Consider the following 22,773-nt stretch of genomic DNA (forward strand, 5'->3'; position numbering starts at 1 on the left):
TGCCAATATCTAATAGAAAGTCAGGGAGTAAGTGTGAGTAGTAAAAAGCAAACAGCTTAGAAAAGTGTTTCAAAGCCACTTTTAACTGAAGACCTGACTTAGCCTTAATTTCCCTGGTACAAATTCATCTGCTACAGAAGGATGCTTTCTTTCCCCCAAAAAATATTTTGGGGTTCTCAAGGCCTTTGTAAAGGTTTCTGAAGTGATTTGTATCAGGTAGGATGGTACAATTTGCTTTTCATATTGTCCTGTGGTGGGGTCTGTTATAGCGAAAAGGCAGTATGCTATCCTGACCTGCACTTATTCAAATGCTGTTTTCCAGGTTGTATATTTGAAGGGAGACATTACAATGAAGGAGAAGAATTTAGGCCTGAAGGAAACAAATGTACCAAGTGCTCTTGTATTGTAAGTATTTGCCTTTTGGCGTTGTATCTCCCTGTATGAACTTCAAAAGGCACATTATTATTGCCATAACAAAGCAAAAAAAAATATAAGGAATTCAACACTATTATGCATTCTTCACTTGAAGTTCAGGTTTTGGTTGAAGATTTTACTACACTAATACATTATATCACTCGTATTCTGAGTTTATCATCTTTTTTTTGACCTTACACTGTAGGCAGATAAAGCAGGATATTTGGGAGAGGGTCGATGCGTCAAATTAGTGATGTTTTTTTTTTTGTGATGGGATCGTGTGGGAGGAGACAGAAAGCTTTTTTGGTTTCATCTATCGATCAACATTTATTAGATGTTTCCTTAAACTGATCTTTTCAAGGATTCCTTTGAGCCATATGCGGCAAGAGCCTTTGCTCTGAATTACTGAGCGAAAGGATGAGGGTAGCCTCCTTAGGCTGTCCCAGGTGGATTTTGGCTTGACACTTAATGAAAAGGTCATATCCTGGATTTTATCCTTGACTAGCAACAATATAGAGAGGAAGTAATAATTGCATCCTTTGGGTAATGAGCACAGGCTTCTCTTTCACTTCCATTAAGCTAAAAGATAATGCTGCATGAGTTGGGGCAGATAACTTTGACTTCATTGGTGTGATCTGTGAGGCCAGTAAAATGCAAAGTTCAAATCACCGCTTTTGTTGCAATTGATGGGCTGGTTATCAGCAGAAAATGCAAGGCCGGGGAGCTTTACATTTCAGTAGAATGCCAAGAGTTTTGTCAGTACCAGACACAGCTCTTCTGCATTGTGAAAATAAAACAAAATAAAAAAGGGAGGGGAGAAGGATAGAATTTAAAAATTACTATGTATTTGTACATAGAAACACACACACATTTAATTAAGCTGCTGCAGAGAACTTGGACTGTTGTGGGGAAAAAATTCTGGTGATCTGAAAAATTAATTTACACTAAATCGTCACTGCTCCTGTGGAGAATTAGGCTGCTCGGGTCATTTCCCACCCCAACCCCCCCCCCCCCCCCCCCAAGTTTTAATCCTGTACTAATGAAAATATGCTGTCACGCACGTCACTGTGATATATGCCCTGGGCTCCTGCTCTGCTGAATGCCTCCTGTCCCAGGCAGAGGAACATTTCTCCTTCTGTACTCAGTGGGTCCCCCTTTCACTTCAGCTTCAGCTGTAAAGCAGTAGCTTTACACTCCAACTTTCCTTAGTCATGTTCCTCAGGGGAAGGCAGGTCTGAATGGTTGAGGAGTCTGTGGAGACATGCTTGAGTCTTTTTGGGCTGTGCTTTGCTCTTTCGTAAGTACTGTACAGATATTGCCTATTGCCCAGTTGTTGGTGTGCTGGTATCAACTTGACCAACTTTCCTTTGTTCCCTAAATAACAAAAGCTGAGAAGAGCGTGGGAGGTGGGAGATATCTGGGGAGAGAAATAGAAATAAATATAGGAATATAGGGTCAGACCTGATGGTCTTTCCTTGGCAGTTAAGCAGTCTCAGCTACATTAGAGAAGGACACACATCAGCTGTTGATAGTAAGACTTTTAAAGCCTCAAGCAAGAGGCTTAATGATCCTTTCTGAGAGAGATGGTATGACAGTTTGGGATGTTAATGACATCTGTATAAAATGTCCAGCTCTAATTCTGAATCTTACTGACAGCAAAAGAAATGCCATCTACCTCACCTCCTTTCCTTCTCTCTGCAATGCCTTTTTCTACCCTCTTGCCACTTCCTTCAGAATTTGGGCGCATGCTAATTCCTATGTAATTTAAATTTGAAGCAAATAATGAAGGCATCCTCAGGGCTGTGATAGCAGCTGCTGCCTGCTTTGCATCCATTCCCTTTTGGGAATGGGTCCCCAGTGAATCTCTTATCTAAGCAGTTGGTGGATGTCTTATTTAAAGATACCTATCTAGTCATGCAATGTGATGGGAACAGGCTTGTGTGTGGTGTGCTGTAACTTGTGCAAGCTTTAACAGATGAAAGGTTGCTCCTCACCCCAAATTAGATTTCTTCTGGGATTTCAGATTGTAACTATTTAGCAAGTCTTTTGTGGAAACATGGCAGAGGAAGTGGCACAAATTTTTGCCAAGATATGTTGGGGAGGGTGGTGTAAGTATTCAAGCCACTCTCACTTCAGGGTGGATTCTGCATTTTACTTGGGAGCAAGCTTTTCTAATGGTGGATTATTCTGGACTCCATAGGCCATCAGTGTCCCCAGGGGTAGCTCAGGCTGGGACTGCAGGCAGTGTTGAACAGGAAGAAAATAAAGAGGGATGGCTGAGGTTTGTTTTCCTAGAGAGATGTAGGGTTGTCTCACACTCACTAAATGTATTAAAATGAGGAATTACTTACAAAAAAAGGAATTTTACCATTGCAAAGTGATGCACTCAAAAGTCAGCACATGTCAGCAGGCCTAGACTGTGGGGCCTAGTCTTTTGAAAGCTCTTTGGTAGTTCAAGTTTGTGGTATTTTCAGCTCAATGTGGTGCCTGCTAGATACTGTTCAGCTCCCGAAGAGTGCAGAATGGTTGTTAAAATGTTTTTTAACATTGCTTGTGCAAATGAGGACCAAATGGGGATCTTAGGAATTGGGGATCCCCACCTCGGCGGAGCAGACTGGCTTCCCTCCTTGGCCCCGAGGCTTGGGAGAGCAATGGCATGGCTACATGTGGGCAACTCACCCACCGTGCGCTCAATTCGTTAATATGGTTTCTGTTTAACACCACTTGTGGTTCTAGTTATTGTCGACTGAAAACCGGACCAAACCCGCCCAACTCATTTCATGTAGGTCACCAAAACAACCCATTAGCTAATAACTTTTGGGTTGCTACTGAGCCAGGCCATGCTGCAGCAGTGAGGCGGAGATGAAAGGCCCTGTATTCCATTACTGCTCTCCTGAGCAAGCTGCTCCTTGGGGCAACTAAGATTTCTTGCTGAAAATGAAAATGTATCACCTCTCACTCAATGCATATTGCCTGTCAGGAGCGAATGAGCTGGCGTTTAATGACTCGGTTTCTCTGGGGAGAGGCATTTGTGTAAGAAAAGTGGATGGAATAATAGGGATCTCCTCGCACCCCGGCTGAAACCCAGCTGTCTCGCAATAATTCATCTGTCTGGCCTGTTCCTGCTTTTCGTGATAGGCCAGCGGCCTGTTCTAGAGAAACCTTGGATATTTTCCCTACCATAAGCACCTACTTAAATGAAGGACTGGCTGCTTTAATCAAGTGTTATTTCTCAGATACTACTTTTATGAGGTCGAGAGTGTGTTTCTGCTTGCACAGTGAGAGCACTTGGCTTACATGTTTCCTTTCCTACAGCCTGTATTAAAATAGTCAGACTGTGATTATCTTAAATGTTTTCATTTTCTCTTTTGATGTAGCACGTTTAGGGGGAAAAAAAAAAGCCAAAACCAAAACAAAATAGTGGAGGGGGAAGGAGGGAGAGCCACGGAGGGAGGAGAGGAGGTTTGGCAGGAAAGTGACCTTGTGTGAGAGCAGTAACCATGGAGAAGCTTATCTTTAAATGGTAGTATCCAAACTCATAACTAGCCCCTTTTGACTCATACCGCTGTTACCCAGACCATGGGCGCTGCGCGTTTCGGCATGCAAGGCATGCGGCGGTACGAGGTACCGCCATGCTGAGAACGCGCAGCACTATGGAGACGCCCCAGACCAGGACCTGTCTTCCTCCACACCCCCACAGGGAGAAGGGGAGCAGATCCACTTGGGAAACAGTCAGAGGCTGGATTACGGCATTGCTGAGATGGCCGAGGGCTGGGAGCGGGAAGGGTCATGCTGTCTGTCTTGCAGGGAGGCATGTCACGGGGACAACTGTCGGCCGGGTGGTCATGCATGTTTGGTCCCCAAGCAGCATTGTTTCGCAAAAGCAATGCTGGCCTCTTAGCTGCTCTTTCAAAACAGTTTGAAGCAAGTGAAACCCAAATGGCTAGAATCAGAGTACGGGGATTTGGGACCCTTGGAGAGCTGAATTTAAAAGCAGCCTGTGCTCAATCTCCTTTGCGTCCTCAAGGGCTTTTACACCACTGCTCAGGCATGCTCAGAGGGACTCAAGACACACACAGCTCCTGGTCTGCAGGTGTAGTTGTGGGTCTGTGCAGGAAATGTCTTGTCACTTATGCTCCTGAGTGCTAGGGTGCAAAAACTGCATAATGAAAGTTTCGCACAAAGAAAAGGAAATTGCACTGAGAAAATCTGTTTCCAAATCAATGAGTAACAGGCATTGCAACTGTGATAAGTAATGAGAAACTACATACGTTAGCATTTTGGACATTGAGGGTGGAATCCATCTTGTCTAGCTCCAGCCGTTCAGAAGTAATGTGTCTGGTCTGAACTACTTATCTGGACTCCTCTTTAGTTAATGGAGAGAGAGAGAGAGGTGGGATGGATTACTCCCTGCAGATGCCTATCTTCCTCCACTAACTACAAGGGGAGCCTACCCGGCTCCCTGGCCTCTGAGATGGCTGAAGATAGCTGAGATGGATCCCGCCCCTGCAGTCAGCTGGGTAATAAAGCACCCTGATACTGCTTTAAAGGCTTGGCTTTAACAGATATTGGGAGCTGCTGAAATACGCTCCCACCACAATGGACTGTGGGGGAGGTACTCCAGTCTACTGGGAAACTCAGGGGAACATGCAGTTAAATGTACTCTCAGCGAAGGCTGGTAGAAAAAGCTATGCCCAAATTCAAATTTCCATCCTCAGTGCAGTGCCAAATGCTGATTTTCCCAAATTTCCATGTACTCCAGCTGCTTTGATTCAGCTCCAAACTCCAGCAGACACTGTCTGCCCCCACTTTGGGGGCTAGGAAACGGAGACAAAGAGTTGTAGTTAGGGGTGGAAAAGCAAAGAGTTGGTCTTTTGGTACGAGGGGTGTTCACTTTGATGGTTGGTCTTGATGATCTTAGAGGTCTTTTCCAACCTTAAAGATTCTATGATTCTATTCTACAATTCTTTCTTAAAGTTAGTGCCATAAGTAGAAGTGGTTGGCTTATGAGTGAATGAAAATGGAGAGCAGTAAGCATTCAGAAATAGGGTATGGAGGGGTGCTTATTGTGTCTCTCTGGGAACCGTTCCATAAGTTTGTCTACAGATTTTTTTGCTAGGCTAGAAAGTTTGGTTTTCCGACTAGCCTAATAAAAACACAATCTTCTAGGCAGGTGAAGAAGTATGGCTGTGCAGGTAGGTGTGGAAGAGCAAGGACTTGGTATGTGCTGAACTTGAGCAAGAAAAAAAAAATGCAGCATATGCGGCATAATGGTGAAGCACTGGAACAGGTTGCCCAGAGAGGCTGTGGATGCCCCATCCCTGGAAGTGTTCAAGGCCAGGTTGGATGAGGCTTTGGGCAATGTGGTCTAGTGGAGGGTGTCCCTGCCCATGGCAGGGGGGTGGAACTACATGATTTTTGAGGTCCCTTCCAATCCAAAGCATTCTATGATTCTATAGAGACATAGATAATGTCCTGTTATTTATTCTTTCTTTATCTGATTTTCTTCAGACTTCAGAAGTATACCCACTTCCATGGGGATTGTACACTACATTTGCCATGTCAGAAATATTAAATCCCTTTAATTTTGGAAATATAAAAGTTAAAAGTTTGGAATTTTTTAAAAAATATTGGTTAGAAAACAATGTGGGTTTTTTTTCTTTTCTCTCATTAGCATGCATAGCCATTTTTTATTCTTTTATTTCTCTCAAATGTGAACATTTTCTCAAAAAAATGTATCTGAGAAAAAGTTAAAAATTTTAACAAAAGTCATGGAGTAAAGTTAAAAGTAAAATTAATCACAGTTTTTCTGAAATACAAGTAAATTCTGGAATAGCAATGCAAGTGGATGTAATTCAGTGTAATTATTCAGTGTAAATGATTCGTATTCATAAGCACTTCAAATATCAGACTTTAGAAAGCATCTTTCTGTGGCAAGGTCTTATTTGCTCCCTCTCTGGCTATTCAGATTTCATACTACATCTCTCCTACCTGTAGAGCTTCCTAGCTGACCTAGTCCGAGTATGTTCCCAGCTCAGACTGCAGAAACCCTTTGTCATATTTTTAATTTTGGTGAGGATCGAAGGAGTCTTTCTGTGCAGTTTGGGCACATTTCCAGTGGAGCAGAGGTACTAAGCAGCTTCCTGAAGATCTAGATGACTCTTTAAGGATTGTGGGCCCAGAACACAGCATATCTGTCTCATATCCCTTGCTTCCTCAAATCCTTTTGCTCACTCCTCCTACCCTTCAGGATTAAGTTCAAATTTACCTTCCATGCTTTGGCATGTTCCATGCTCCTCTGGCTGTGCACTCAGAGGGGTCTACCTCCATCTGTTCTTCCTTCTTCTCCATCGTTTCACATAGGTAGCGCTACTTAGTTGTTATTATTTCTGAGATGGCATCTATGGCTACCGGTCAAAGATGAGTGCCCATTGTGCATTACATCAGAAGGACATGTATTCCTATCCCCAAGAGAAGAGAGCGTAGAGGAAGAATGTGAAGAAAGATAAAAACGTGATTTGGCAGATTTCTGTGGGGAATTTTTCCTGCTGGAAAAGGAGGGTGGAAATGCTGAACAATTGGAGGAAGAAGCTCTGCCTTTATAAGGCTCTTGTTTAGACAGAGACCGTATGCCCAGTTTGATGCTTCAAGATGGTATTGCGATAATTAATGAATTAAGTGATACTAGAAGCCATGAAAGACTTAAAACTTCCTGGGTATCTGAAAGGGCCTAAGTAAATGCTGATTTACAATAACTCCCCAACTGTGCATTGCATGAACAACCTCTCACAGTACAGTGTCCAGGACTTCTTATCATTTAAAGGAAACGAATGCACAGAGCAGGATTGATTTTGCACTCCTAAAGCATATAAAGAAAAAAATATTGGAGGTTGACCACTTTTAAATGGTGATAATAAAGGCTTATGCCTCGAGCGTAGGTTGCTGTCATTCTTGAGAGCAAAGGAACAGAGCTTATGCTGTCAAGTGTCTGTCCACTGTCTCGTTAAACTTTTCCTAATTAACAGGCTGAGATTGATTGTTCTTATTGACAAGGAAGAATTAAGTACACAGAGCTTTAACAATAAAGGAGAGCTGTTAACAGGCAGCCTCTGATGAGGGGACTATTTTTTATTGGCATTGGGCTGCAATGAAGACTGCAAACATCTCTGCTCTAACTCACTCCTTGCAAAGGCAAGGAACTATCTTGGAGGGAAAACAAAGCAGTAAGATGGCAGAAAACAAAGAACCTGGTTAAAGTAAGCAAACAAACAAGCTAAAAAAAAGAACCTGCTGGCCAGCAGGGGATGAAAGGGTTGCACGTGGTTTCACAAGTGCCCCGCGAAGACAAAGGTTTTATGTGAGACGGCTGTAGCACTTCTCGTAAGCAGCTTCAAATGGGAATGCGTGTGGCATCTCGTGGGAACGCTTGTGTGCAGAATTGATTTGGGTCTAAAAGATTCCCACAACTTGTGGTAGGAAGCAGTAAAAGCAATAGCTTGTCAATTAACAGGGCCTTTGTTTGCCAAACATTTTATGGAGAGTCCAAGACCCTTCTGGCCGGTGTTACAATGAAGGAAAGGCTGAGAAGAGGAGGAGTGCTTAGCTTTCATGTTTGTCACCCTTTCAGTTTAAATAAACTTGGATGTCACAGGTTTGGGGGTTGTTATCGGATAACAATAGCTAATGATTTTAAACTTGCACACAGCCCTCTGTGTCCTGAGACAAGATGCCTTAGTATGGACAATACTGCTAAATGAATTTACACAAGAGGTCTTAATTAACTGCGTAACACCTGCTTGTTTTCCTCTCTCTGATTTTCAAAAGTAGAGAAAAAAAATTTAAAGATTGGAAGCAATACATTGCTACATGTGGGACTTTGGGTTTTAAGTTTTCCCCTTTTCTCAAGTCTGACCTCCACATTACTTGGGGTACCATATTTCTTAATTGTGCTGTAGCCATTGACTTTGTTCATATTTAATGTCTTTCGTACAAGACGTAAGGTGAAACTTGGGATCATTAAGTTTGAATTGCTGTTGAGATCTAGTATGATTGCCAAATTCCATCTTGACTTGCTATCAGTCTGTCTAAATTCTCCTTGTTCTTTCCGCTGCACCCTACAGCATTACTTTTGCTTTCTGCCCTGGAAGCATTTTGTGTTTATAAAGGAGCAGGTTTCCAACCCTGCTTGATAAACTGTTCTCCAGCTGAGATATGTGATAAATTAACATTTCTTACAACAAACCAGTCATATAGAAAGAATCCTTGGATTCCATCAACTTTTTAAATGTTAATGAACATATTTATTATTGTTGTTGCCTTATTTAATGATGAGAGGCAAACACATTGGATAGTCAACGGGAGGAACATGACACCCAGCAAATTATTTTCAAGATTGTGACAGGCATTTTATATATTTATATTGTATTTTTCATACAACCCATCCTTTTAGGCTGAGAGCAGGATAGGCAGAATCATTCATTGGCTGTCAAAATAGACATGGGAAACAGAAAAAAAAAAAAAGTTCTCTGAGACATGACAGTGATTTACTTACTCTGCCTTTAACCTATCAGAAATAAAATTTGACTAGGAGCCAAACTATCATAACATCATTGGCACTCTGCTGTGGGTACATCAATCTGAAGGAAAGATGCAGAAATCCTTGCGGGCAACTCAGGATTAGAGTCAGCAGTGGGACATAAGCCCCCAGCTTCCACCATAGGTGCTTAAATTCAAAATACTTCAAAACGCTTTCTAACTTTTGTGATAGAAATTGCCTGGATGTCTTAACTTTCTTCCAGGAAGTCCCGCTCCCACGGCACCTAAACTTCTATCCCAAACATGACTAGAACACCATTAAACTTGACAATCCCAAGCTTCATTGAAAACCCAAGAAGTTCTCAGCTCTCTGCCAGAAGCTTTGTGACGAAGCATTGAGATTTTCTACAGAAAGCAGATGTGTGTGGGGGGTGTTTGTTGTTTTTTTATAAACTGGAGTTTAGCAGTATTAATTGAAATGGAAATTTCTTTATCACCCCTATTTGTGTGTCAGAGCCAATGCAATTGAAAGTGCAAAGTCCAGATTTCCAGCAGGCTCAATCTGATGTTTTGAGAGGTCTGAGCCTAAAAGGATTTGAGTAGTTTGCATGCTTTGTGTGGTTTCTTTTCCTTTCTTTTTCTTTACTTTCTCCAGAACACAGCACCAGGAGTTTTCTGAGGCTACTGTGCTTTGTGCCTTGCCAATAGTATCTTTCTTCAAAGGAAAAAACAGAGCTGACCTCAGCTCTGAGAGCGTAAGAAGGAGAGTCTTGTTCCTTTTACCATCCTCTGCCTTGCACCTAAATATTCAAAATGCTGAACAAAAATTTGAATATGAGATTATGTATGTGAAAATAATAAATTCCAAGAAGTCTAAGGATTTTGTGCTTTTCAGCACTCAGTCTGCTGTCTGCCCCCTCTCCTAGTTGCAGCATAACTTTCCTTCTCCTGGAGGCAGCTGAATAGCAATTCTTCCTAGCAATCTCAGTTGCTGATGCACTATTTATTCTTTCAGCAGCCAGCTGAACTGCCTTGCTCTCTGTCTTTTGAGGTCAGGGTTTTTTATAATTCCCCAAGGTTCCTGCAATTACCATTCCTCCCCATCTAGGATTTTTCAGAGCTGCGCTTAAGCAAGTATGGGTACGTCTGGGACCATGCAGGGAGGGAAAAGCCTACGTTTATTATATCTTCTGCTATCCACTGCTCTTTGTAGTTGACATGCATATGTAAAAATCTCTTATCAGTAGTACTTGCACAGGATCTGCTACTATGACTTTGCCTTTTTGACTGTGAACCTGATTCTAACACAGTGAGCATTTTATAAAGTAGCTAAAAGGCAGTAGGACCCATAAAAGTTGACACCTGGTGGAAACCAAGCCACAGAGGCATTTTCTTTCCCCATGGTGTTGTTACATTCCTCGTGGTCAGCAGTAATAGCTCTGCCTCCTTAAGTATGGACTGTGGGGTTTTACATCGTGTTCAAACGGGCATCGCTTGAACCTTTAGCGTTTATGGTGTTTGGAGGACACATTCTTCCTTTCTGAGTATTCAGTGCAGCAGAGGTAACAGCAAGCAATTACATAAAATGAGGAGTAAGTTACAGGCTAATTGGAGGGCTGAGGGAGATGGAGGGAGAAGAAACATGCTTGGACATCAACAGAAATATTGTCAACCTGTGTAGCACATTTGCTGTTGTTCCCCTGAGACAGTTTTTGCAGTATTTCTGTGAGTCAGACAGGAGGCTAATAAGGATACTATCAATACATCTAATGACCAAAAATACTTTTTGCAGCTTTCATAATGAATGCCTGTGTTTCTGTTTCTAAATGTCTTATCCGGCTGCCTCTCATTGCTGTCAGTCTCTGGGAAATCCTTTATTTCAGACTTTCTTCAAACTTACGGAAAGAGAAGGTGGCAAAGTTCCCAAAGTAGACTTGGATTTTGCTTGCTTGTTCCCTGATACTGCTCTTCAGACTTTAGTGAGTAGCCCAGTATACTCTGATTATTACAAACTTTTGATTCCTGTCTGATTTTTCATGTAGGGCAATGGGTTTCAAACAGAGAGGATGTTCCCTTCTCAGGATGTGACAAGGTTTAGCAGAGGGGAGCCAAGTCATGCTTAGGGAATAATTTTTTCCTTTATGATGTAGTGGTTGCAAAACAATGCACTGTGTAAAGCGCACAGTGCTCCGAGGGGAGCAAGCAGGGCTCAAACTCACTGGAGCTGCTACAGCAAGGGAAGGTGCCAGCTTGCCCACGAAAACTCAGGGGTATCCTATAAAAATCTGCAGTTTCCAGCTCCCCACAAATTCCTTCATCTCTCCTTCATTTTGAACTCTGTCTTTTTCAAAATACTTACGTTTATTAAAGTGGTGAAGCATGCATAAGATGTGTCCTGGAAGTGGACAGATGAAAGCAAAGGCAAAAAAAAAGAATTAATAATTTCTGGTGTACAGGATTTATACAGTATTTGTGCTTTTGCAGACAAAGTAAACCAGTCATACTGGGACTAGGAGCTTTAAGGCAGTATCACAAAAAATATTGCTAAAATCTCATCTGAAATTCATATCAACTTTTATCAGATGGAAGACTTTCTCCAAGGGATGACACTTGCCCACAGAAGGAAAACTAAAATAAAATGTAGCATAACACACATGCCCAGTCAGAATAGCCTGAAATATTCATATCTAGCATGCCAACAAACATATTTGTGGTTCAACTATAGAATAAAGAGCAATTTAATATTATTAATTAAAAATTATTTAAGCACACCATCTCTGGGTAGTGTATAATACCAAATGTGTTAAACTCCACTTCCCCATTTCCTCAATGCTGAACAGTAATTTGGATAAAATTTAGTCTTCTATAATAGCTTGCAAAATTACCAGTTTAATAAGTCAGAATCAATATGTTGAAAATGTGTAGGAGTGTGAGAATTTGTCTTCAACAACCAGAACACCAGAATAAGGACGTGTCAGCCCTATGAAATATTATCAAGATGTTTCTCTCCAGTCTGTTGACAGAAATTAAATTGGGGTGTTTTTTTGAGGACTCAGAGTTTCAACATTTCGGTGCAGAAAGGAAAGCAATGAAAAGAAACAGGATGGAAATTTTCAAATATGGTAGCTGATGATTGTGCTTTTATTTTTGGCTTTCAACTCCAAAACCTAAGTGACCTCAAATAAGAATACCACCACCTCATAGTCAAGTGAGAAAGTCTTAACACCACTGGCTTTGAAAGCCTGGCCCTAGGGAAGAAGTTTGTTCTAGCCCTTTTAAACCTGATTTCACTTAGACTTGATGTCTCCTCCTTTTATCTGAATTAAACAATGCTGAACTTAAAAGGTTACAAATTTTAAAATGAATGTGGTTTTCTGTGATAAAATTGAGATAACCGTGTTCGTAAAAATGGAATCTGGGAACTGGTTTGGGTGGTATAAAAATGAGAAACTAATTATGTCCACTGCATAATTTTATCACCTATTGCTAAAGCGCTGTCAAAACAGCAGGCTGCTGTCTTTGGAGATTGCTATGTGCTATCTCTAAATTTTGAAAAACAAAGTTGTTTTTCATGTAATCCCGCATGACCTGTGATTTCCTGGTTTAATTAGGTTCATTTCTGTGGTGTTAACTCAGGGATAGATTGTGTCCTGCATTTGTAACTTATTGTTTTGATACTCAAGAGCAACTATGGGCAAACTTTACAGTAACACCTTAAGTAATGGCTTGGAGGCTGATTGGAAAATTTAGTCTAAATGGATTGTTTTGCCATATTGCAAAAAAGCTTTATGATGGGGGGAGAGAGACTTTTTTTGTTTGGTGGTTTTTTTGTTTGTTTGGTTTGGTTTGGGTTTTTTTTTGGGGGGGGGGGATGTATTTGTTTTTTAAACTGGACCATCCCCAGTGAAATGGAAAAAGTTGTGTGCCTGTGCACCTCTGTGTGCGTAGGTGAGCGTGTGTGTGTGTGTTTTGTGTGCGCGCTGCTGTGTGCACGTGGGAGGGCGCTTGCCTGAGCGCGTGTATTTGTGTGCGCGAGTGCTTATGTGCTTGTGGCTCCGTGTGTGTGTGTGTGTGCGCGCGCGCGCTTAGGACTCTCTCGACGTCCTTGTCCGCGTGGCCCTGCGTGTGCCTCGCCCCCGTGTGTTCCCCACGGACCCCAGTGGGCGGGTGCGTGACCCCGCCCCGCCGCGGGGCGGCGCTGCCGGGCGCGGGCCCGCCGGGCGCGCGGGAGCTGGGTGCTGTTGCACAGCGCCACCTGGCGGCGGCGGCGGGGAGCGCGCCTGCGGGCGGTGAGGCGGGACGGCGCGGGGGGGGGGGGGGGCGGAGGGGTGTAAGGCAAGCGGCAGGGGAAACAGCCGCCAAACTAACCCCCCTCCCCGGCCCTGATGGAGCCACTCGCGGGGCTGCGTGGGGAGTGGAGAGGTTTGGCTTCGCCTGCCACCCAGCCTGCTGTTTGCTCCCTGCTTCCAGCGGCACATGGGGCTGCAGAAAGTGAAATTTAGTTCGGAGTGATACGAGAGGAGAAGTTACCCCAAGCGGAGATAACTGTACCAGTAGAAAGATGCTGTGAAGTGCTACAAGTGGCCGGACAGGCTGTCCCCGAGTTCAGAAACTCCTGAGCAGAGACATGGCCAACTATGACTGAACGGACAATTAATCTTAATAAGAGATGATTAATGAGAACCGTATTCAGAGATTCCATCAGCTCTGTTTCTCCGTACAGTAAAAACCCAATTTAAATACAATTTTCTAGAACCTGAAAGTACTTGACCTTTTTTTCTGTGTTTGAGCTGACTTCCTAGCTGGTGGTGTTGCCATGTAGGTGTTTGAGTGATGTGTTTTAATAGCATTCCTGTTCTCTGCTTTCGCCTCTCCCCATAATAATTTCTCTGGTAACGAAACTTGGGTCAGCAGGGTAAAACTGTTGGATTTGATTTCTGGTGACAGTGCAGTTTTTGAAGTAAACTTTTGCATGTATAGATTGATAAAAAAAAATTGCAATACTGGAATGACAGGCATTAATATATGGCTTTTTTTGTTTCAGCCTAATTAAAATGACAGGAGAATCAAAGGAAGGAAATCTAAACAGTTGTGCTCCGCTGGAGAGTTAAAAAAGACAGTGTTGACTTGGGGTCCAGTCAGCTGCAAGTGCTAAGTTTGAGTTGTTATTTATTATCAGAATGAAGGTAAATGAAATCACCAGTCATTAGCTCACGATGTGCAAATAGCTCTGAAATGTCTTTGCACACACACAGCAGACTGCCAAGCGGCCACCGCAGCCAGCACCGCCCAACGCAGCCTCTCTGCCTCCTTGCAGCGGTTAACAGGATGCAGCAGCTTTGCTGCAGGGTTATTCACATTTGACTTACCTTCTCTTTGGCTAATTTGCTGTGTAAGGCGTGCCCGCGCGGTGAAGCAAGCTGACAGCAGCATGAGACGAGTGGGTTACTGAGTAGGGTGCTTTGCTTAGGAGGTGGCGGCTGGTCAGTGGCCACGGTCCTGCGTGGGTTAGCTAATCAGTGTTCGTATCGCCACTGAAGTCAGCGTGTGGGGGGCAAATTTAAGCTGCAACATTAAGCTTGCTAACATCTACCCTTTTGCAAGGCTGAGAAAGAAGCAAGGGGCTGGAGATGTTTGTAACCACCCCATTAAACAGAAAATAGGTTCTCGGGTGATGGGCCTTCCTCTTTTAGAGCTGAGGGGCAGCAGGGCCAGCAGGAATCTACTCCCCTTGTTCTTTTAGGCTAGCAGCAAATAAATAATTAAGAGGGCCTGTGGAAAGTACTATTATGTTACTAGTTACTAGTACCGATTCACCATGGGCAAATCATGCTTCACAAACTTGATCGCCTTCTACAACAAAGTAACCTGCTTGGTTGATGTGGGGTGAGCCGTGGACATTGTCTACCTGGATTTCTTCAAGGCTTTCAGTATTGTCATGGTTTTACCCCAGGCTCCTCTCAGCTGAAACCAGGACAAGTATGGTTTCCCACAGCCTCCTCCTAGAGAAACTGGTGTGTTATGGTCTATACAAAAGGTCCATGCATTTGGTGGGGAACTTGCTGACAGGCCGCACCCAGAGGGTGGTGGCAAATAGCTCCTTTTCAATTTGGCAGCCTGTCACAAGTGGGGTCCCCCAGGGATCAGTATTGGATCCAATGCTGTTTAATATTTTCATAAATGATCTGGATGATGGGATCAAGTGCACCCTGATGAAGTTTGCTGATGATACCAAACTGAGTGTGGAAGTGGAGACTTCGGAATGGAGAGCCACCCTGCAGGAAGACCTGGACAGGCTGGCAGAGTGGGCTAACAAGGACCTTGTGAAGTTCAACAAAGGCAAGTGTAAGGTTTTGTACCTGGGAAAACATAATCCAGGAGTGGAGAAGAGAAGGCTCCAGGGAGACCTTATAGCAGCCTTACAATACTTGAAGGAGGCCTACAAGAAAGCTGGAGAGGGACTGTTTATCAGGGAGTGTAGTGATAGGACAAAGGGTAATGGGTTTAAACTAAAAAAGGGTAGATTTAGATTAGACATTAGGAAGAAATTCTTTACTGTGGGGGTGGTGAGGCACTGGAACAGGTTGCCCAGAGAGGTTGTGGATGCCCCATCCCTGGAAGTGTTTAAGGCCAGGCTGGATGGGGCTTTGGGCAACGTGGTCTAGTGGAGGGTGCCCCTGCCCATGGCAGGGGGGGTTGGAACTAAATGATCTTTGAGGTCCCTTCCAACCGAAACCATTCTATGATTCTACTGCTAGTCTGTGCTTTTAAGTAAACACACTCTCTTAACCTTTGTTTTCTCTTGCTGACAAGGCTGGTTCTGCGTGATGTGGCATACGTTTACTGTACAGTGGGAGATCCTTTAACTAGGATAATGGGATGCTCACAGTAAGCACCAGCTCTCCACTGAGCTACTGCAGGGTAGCCAGAGCATGGCAGTGTTTGCCTCCACAGAACCTTCTTGGGTCACTGCAGAGATGATGTTCCAAAAACTAGGAAAGGAATAAATGTCTTCCAGTGACTAGCAATAACTGAGAAAACTCTGGCATATGGCAGGCTTTGAAAAGCACTTATGGTTTTAAGGAGAGAATGTGACATACAGATGTTGGATTAGCATTAAACAGCTACAAATGAAAACTGGACAAACATGACAAGTTCTGGGAGTTTGCATCCTGTGAGCAGAGCATTGCCTCACGTTGAAGGAAATGGCCTAGCAGATACACCAGTTGCAAGAGGAACAGGATAAAAAATTGTATCTGAATTTTCTTGAGTTTAACTGTGAATGGTGGAACCCATTATTTGTAGCTGTTAAAAATGAGATAAATGTTTTTGTGTTACTTTAGTGATAGCTCTAATGAAGAAGAATTTTAGGAAGTAGGGAAAGGTCCGTATGACTTCAACTACAGCTATATCCCTGGACTGGTAACACCTTCTCTGGAGCATATGGGCACATAGCCAACCAAGCTTAAGTATGAGCTCACCTTCCACTGGGACTACCCGTCCTGCTTTCTTGAAAAGCATCTGTATGTAGGGCTTATTCGCAGTGCTCTTTCCTTGGTTGTGGCTTGTCCTGTTGGAGTCAGAAGAGGAAGCTTGATCTGGCTTCACACCTTATCCTTTCTCCCTACATGAAGGCAGGCAAAGAGCCAGCAGGAGAGCAGCGAAATACATTTCATGCTGGAACACTTAATCTCTATACATTTTCCCAGGGAGCATGGCTTTTCCCTTTTCTTGCATGGTATTTTTGTGATACTGAACGTTGTCCATTAATCTGATATTCTTGAGAACTGTAAAAAATAGAACACTCATGTGAGTTGCAGGATTTATTTACCTTCCCCTAAAACATGGAAAATTCTCAAAACACAGGAAATGTATTAGAAGAATGAATCATAATACTGAGGAATTTGGTAAAAGAATGATTACTTTTTTCCCTGCTGCTCCACCTGCAATACAGATCGTCAGGACCAATAGCAGAGATGTATTTGGCCAAGCATGGGAAAAAAAAAAAAACAGAGCACAAATGTCTTTATCTCTCTCTGTTGGTAGAAAGCACATCATTTCTGTGTAATTTGCAATAGTGGAAAGGGAATTGAGAGCTGCCCTGAGGTAGGTACTAAGCTGGAGGGGAGGCAGAACAGGCAGAAGTGCATTTGCTTGGGAAGCTGAACAGGATTTGACAGAAATAGTAGCAAAGCAGCCAGAGAGAGAAGTGGCTTCTTGTGTTCTCAGGCAGGAATTCCCTCTCCGGACACAGTTCTTTGAAAACTTTGTTGGCTAGTAAGAGGAAGACAGCCTCTTGTTGATGTCATGAGAATAGGAGAGCCTAAAGACATCACCAGTAGGAATGTGCGAGTTGGAGTAAAATAAGAATTGATTGCACCTTGGAGTGAAATAAACTGCTGTGAGACACAGGCAGTGTTAGCAGTGATTTCATGCTGGGTGAAGCCAGCAGTGCCTGGGAGGCATGAGAACAGGATATTTCCAGACCAGAAAGATTCCTGATAAGCGCTGGGTGGTAAGCGTTTCCCTCCTGCCTGACACTGCTCTCGCTGTAGCAATGCTGTAACGCAGTTTCCATTCTCGGGCAGGATTGGCATGAGACTTAAGATCTGCTCTGGGGCTCTGAATTTCCTAAATCTGGAATTCTCCGTGTCTTAAAAAACGTCCTTTGACTGTGGTAGCATTTCCTTCTGCATGACGCATGGGTCAGCGCAGATGGGGTGTACATGACACTGTTAGCTGGGTCTAAGAGGCTTGCCAAATCCTCAATGGTGCTTCAGAGCAGGACCCAAACAGTTCATAAAAAATAGCTTTGCCTGTGTATGGGAGAGCTGCTTGACAACTTATTTAATTACTAGGTGGAAAAAAAATTAAACATTAAGAACCGAACCATGTGTCATGTTCTTTAGGAAATAAAGTAGTCTGAGGGAATTGCATTATTATCCAACATATATGTAGTACTGGCCATGCTAAAAAGTCATAGAGAATATTCTCCTCAGTGCTGTTTCCTTTCAGTTTTACTGTGGCTCATTTACACTAAAACTTGCAATAAAAAAATTCGGTATGCTTGATGCTGCAGTACACTCAAGTTAGCTTTAATATCCAAAGCCATCTAGCCATGGCAACACAGACCGTTGCATAGGCTAATTTACACTGTAGACAAACTTAACCACGGACAAGGCATTTTCTTAGTGAGGGAGCAGATACTTGTATTGTCCACAGATGAGCCTGTGGGAGAGAGCATTTTCCTTTGTGAAAGGAGACCTGGGCAACAGACAGATGTTCTTTGCTGGCAGCTGTGCTGGTTAAGATGTTACCATCCCCAGATGTTTGATATTCCCATCTTGCATACGTTCCTGTCTCCTGAGCTCCACCAGTGGAAGGGAGCCAGGAAGCACTTGCTAGATGGGCTTCAGGCAAAGTCAGCTGCGTAAGCTCAAGCAGCTGATCTAGATGGCTTGAGATAACCTGACTGCCTTTGCCTGAAGCTCATGCAACCCTTCTCCTTGGTAAACCTCTGAGTATGGGATAGTCTCCAGTTGGCAACATGAAGATCTGGAAGGCAACCATCAGCTGGTGGTCTCAGAGTCACACCTGTGGCCCTTATTCACGCTTACCCCTTCCCTTGCGTTGGTCAGGAATGAGGTAAATGTTGTTTTAAACTATCTTCATGGTCCTTACATTTTTGAATTGCTGGAAGCCTTGTTCAGGTAATGAATCTCACTCAGGGCTTCTCTGATTTATTCCCTATTTCTTAGGCCCCTCCGTAAGATTAAAATTAGGTTCTTTTTTGTTCCTTACTTCCAGCACTCAAAGCAAACTTGGCTTGGAAACCCTAGGCTGGCCCAGCGCTGAGTGTGGAGGACCTTGTCGTAGCGCTGGGCTGGTTTTGCTTGCAGGGTTTGACGTTGTGAGTTCTCCACCTGAGTGACACATGAACCAAACTCGCCCATGCTCAGCCTCCCCTCGAACGGAGTCGGTAGCTGCAGGAGGCAGCTTGGGCAGAAGGTTGCCAAATTCTGGTTCTTTGCCGTAGCATTTGGAGGTTCCCAGCAGAAATCTCCTGTGTACAGCAAAAACATTTTTCTAATTAAACCTACAGATTTCAGCCACCTCCATGAAACTGTGTAGCGGTCTTGCCTATGTTGGCTCCTGGGGAACAGGTAGTTGAGTGAAAGAAAACAGAGGTCTGGTGTGGCATCGCAGTGGGAGGACTCGGCTGGGGCTGGCTCGCAGAGCTGCATGCAGCTCAGTTTCCAGCTGTCCTTTTGCTGAGGAAAGCTCTCCAGGAGCCGAACAGCAAGAGCCCCGAGGTGATATCGCAGCAAGACACACTGCTGCCGCAGGTCACTTGGGCTCGCTGCTGGACGGACAGGTTCATAGGGTCTGTAGTGCAACTACGTGAGGGGGAGGAAGACAAGCCAGGCGAGGGGAATTGGATCTGTGACATGAGATAAAAATGGCAATTTACAGAAGAAAAATACTCCTGTGAAAAACAAAAATCCTTGAATATGGGGAGAGAAAAGGGTCTGAGAGAGAGGGGAAAAGGAGACAATCATAGCATTGCAGTCATCGTAGAAGTCGTGTTGTCCTGACGGATGTCAGTTTTTAAGTGTACATTGAGTGCTAGCGCAGCCTGTGTTCCTGCTTGGGTGGTTGTTCTTCACTAGCAGATGTGACCTGTGTGAGCTCTGCATTGTGCCCATGTTTCTGTGAGCTGCATTCTAGGGACTGCCTACGAGAGGCAAAATTTCTCCTTCCAGGTTTGCAGTGGTGAGGGCCTTTATGGCCTTTAGATTTCCAAGAGGGATCACAGAAATGAAAGGCTTCATTAGAAATTCTCTTCTTGACTAAGAGAAAAGCAGCAAGGATGAATTGGAGAGGAATTTTGGCTGGCACTGGCGATTCCTAACAAGGAAGTGCCACACAGGCTGTTCAGCAACAAATTCCCAAAAGTGTGTCTCCATTCAACTCTTTTAATTTTTAAATTTCAAGTCCAAATAAACATTATTTAGAAAAGACTTAACTTGGGATTTTCCATCCTTTCCATTCCATTTATTTCACTTCCATCTGATGAAATGCTCTATATAAAAGAATTTTTTTTAAACAGTCTTGGTGGATTAGGAACATGAAGAAGTAGAAGTTGCAGATTTCTTTTTGAACATTACTGATGGGAACAAGAAAAGGGAGGCACTGCTGGTTTTCCTTTGAAATTTCACAAGCGAAATGTTACTTTAAAAATATGTTAACTGTTGATTTTATAGTGCTCTTGGTTCTTCTGATTTTTGATGGAGAGGGACTTTAGTAATTCTCTTCAACATATACTACAGGCAAAAAAATTTTCCTTGTTTTGTTGCATTTAAAAATAGCTGCAAACACTGGATTTCTGTTTCATTATATGTCACTCTAATGTGACACTGAAATCCTGCTTGTAATTAAAAAGTTTCACTCTAGGGGAAAAAAAGTGCTTTCTCTCTCTCTTTTAATGGATTTGCAAATGGGACAAATGCCTGGTGCAATCTGCAAAGAATTTACACCAAAATCGAAGAATCCCTGTTTATGAGTGTCTGACATCTGCACAGGTTTTGTTTCTCCCTCCCTCTCTTTCACTCTTTTAGGAACAAAGAGTGAATAATTAATTCAGAAAAAGAATCCATTAAAATAACTTCTGTCAAATTCAGCTTTGGTATAAGGAACTGTTATTTTGCTGTATTCAAATTGCCTTTACTAGAGTGGCATTGCCCTATGTTGCATGTGAATTTGGCCATAAAACTTTACCTGACTACTCTGGAAAGCTCCTGGACCTTTCTTGAGAAATCCTTGCATTAGGAAATATCCTGTCCGTGGTCTCACTTACACAGAGTCCATTGTATCTGCATAAGAGTTCTGGTGCTTTTAAAAACCTGAGTTAAATTTTTTTGAGCTTTGCAGTAAAGCTGGAAAGAAGGAAGAAAAAAGAAACATAATTCAGACCTGTCTTGACTTAGTGAGATTATTATGGAATAGACGGATTCCTTTAGGATTTGCCAGAAAAAAGAAGAAAAAAAAAGCTACAGGAAAAAAGAAAAACCAAACGTAGCATCTATCAAGTTAGTTGTGTGTATAAAAATTACACATGAGGAGTCCAGAGCTTGCCTCAGATACAGTAGTTGCCTCATACTCTAGAGTGATAACGTGACTGATCATCCTTCCTTGCTTCCTCTTAGAAAAAGGGGGAGAAAAAGAAAAAGAGACAGTAGTAATATATCTTCTGTTGCTAATGCTGATATGTGATCTAAAGGGATTTGAGCCAACTTGGAGAACTCTTTGAAACCAGCAGTAAAATTAATTAAGAAAGTTTGAGAGGGCTATGGATGGAAGGGATAATACAGGGAAGATTTCATTTAGCTTTGAAGAGAAGCCCTTCCTAAGCAAGTGTTTCACATTTGGGAGGAGGATGAAATTGCAAAATAATCTCTTTTTCTTTACATTTATTTTGGTTACTCCAGATCTTTTAAAACAGAAGTGAGTTGAGAGGGAGAGGTCTTACAGACACACAAATCCTAGTGTTGTTATCTAGAGAGTGATGCATTTTCTTCTGTGTCTTCACTTAAAAGACAATCCTCTTGCTTCTGGTACATGCACTTTCTTAAATGTCATGGGAAAAGTAGGCAGCATATTGAAGGTTGCTCCCAGTAGGAACTTCTCTTCATCCTTATTGTGCTGCTTCTATTTCATTTATGTCTGAGGAAGAAACATGTCATGCCTGTGCCAAAAGAAGACCCCAATGCTGCCTCTCTCTTCCTAATGCCATCTGGAATTTGGTGGCCATCCTCAACTGCTGAAAATGTCCGCTGAACTTTCCTTCCTTGAAAGGCAGAATAGACTTCTAAGTGATTTGGTTTGTTTTTCACTTTGCCTAAGTCCTAGTAAGTGCTGGGGAAGACAGTTTGCACTTGCAGATTGCAATATGCACAATGTTATTGCATGATTTTTACAGAGGCCTTGGGAGAAATGGAAGTCTCAAAGTCAAAAATAACCTTTTTTATATAATCTTCTCAAAATACAGTCTTTTGCAAATCCTAACCAGGACTTAAAAGTGTGGAGGATTTGGCAGAGTTATGCTTACACTTGCAAAAATTTCAAACCTATCTTTTTCTACAGTCTGAAAATGCATGAGAGAAAAAACATTTTCTGCTAAAGAAATAATGAAATTATTTTGAGAATAAAGTCCCTGTAGAGTCTTTGAACTACAAACAAAATGGAGTTGCCAGTCACACTCCCCTGGTGTTATTGAAAAAATACCAGCTTAATGTCAGTCAAAATAACTTTTTTTTAAAATTAAATGCTTGATCAATCCTAAAAATTCAGGAATATTAAGCATAGCCAATAACAGAAGTCTTTGTCACCCACAGAAAAGAGAAAAATAGAACGTCCTTAGCAATGGCTACTCTAATATCAATTTAACTTGGACACAGAATTGCAGAGACCTCATGCAGGCTCACTTGGCAGCACTTACCTTCTTCGGTCCTCTGTTTCTATCATCCATTGCTATTTTTAGCCCCATCTGTAAAAATAGGTTTTTGCCAAGGAGCAAAGGCAGGATAAATTGCAAAAAGCATGTAAGCTAACAAAGAAATCACAAAGCTTTCAGGACAGTCACAGTTGCAGTTTTGTTAAGCTGCTTCCCGTTTGTTCCCTGGCTTGTATTACCTTTTTAGATCATAAAGCTACTCAGGCAAGAACTTGGTCTTTTGGCTTTTTTGCTTATGTTTAAAGCCTGCAGCACGTTGTAGCTATGTAAATACATTACTTACTCTTACAGGAGAAGATCTGCGTTGCCCC

General features: G+C 42.7%; 1 protein-coding gene across 5 annotated transcripts in view; it reads left to right on the plus strand.

The window, feature by feature from the left end:
* The window catches only part of BMPER (BMP binding endothelial regulator), a 147,934-nt gene that overhangs the window by 39,409 nt on the left and 85,752 nt on the right, over positions 1-22,773 (plus strand). For all 5 annotated transcript variants that reach the window (XM_075745378.1, XM_075745379.1, XM_075745380.1 and 2 more), the window contains one exon: positions 323-405. In XM_075745378.1, the coding sequence (XP_075601493.1) occupies positions 323-405 (83 nt within the window). The remainder of the gene's footprint in view (positions 1-322; positions 406-22,773) is intronic.

The sequence above is a fragment of the Balearica regulorum genome, chromosome 2 (assembly GCF_011004875.1).
Source record: "Balearica regulorum gibbericeps isolate bBalReg1 chromosome 2, bBalReg1.pri, whole genome shotgun sequence".
Classification (NCBI taxonomy): Eukaryota; Metazoa; Chordata; class Aves; order Gruiformes; family Gruidae; genus Balearica; species Balearica regulorum.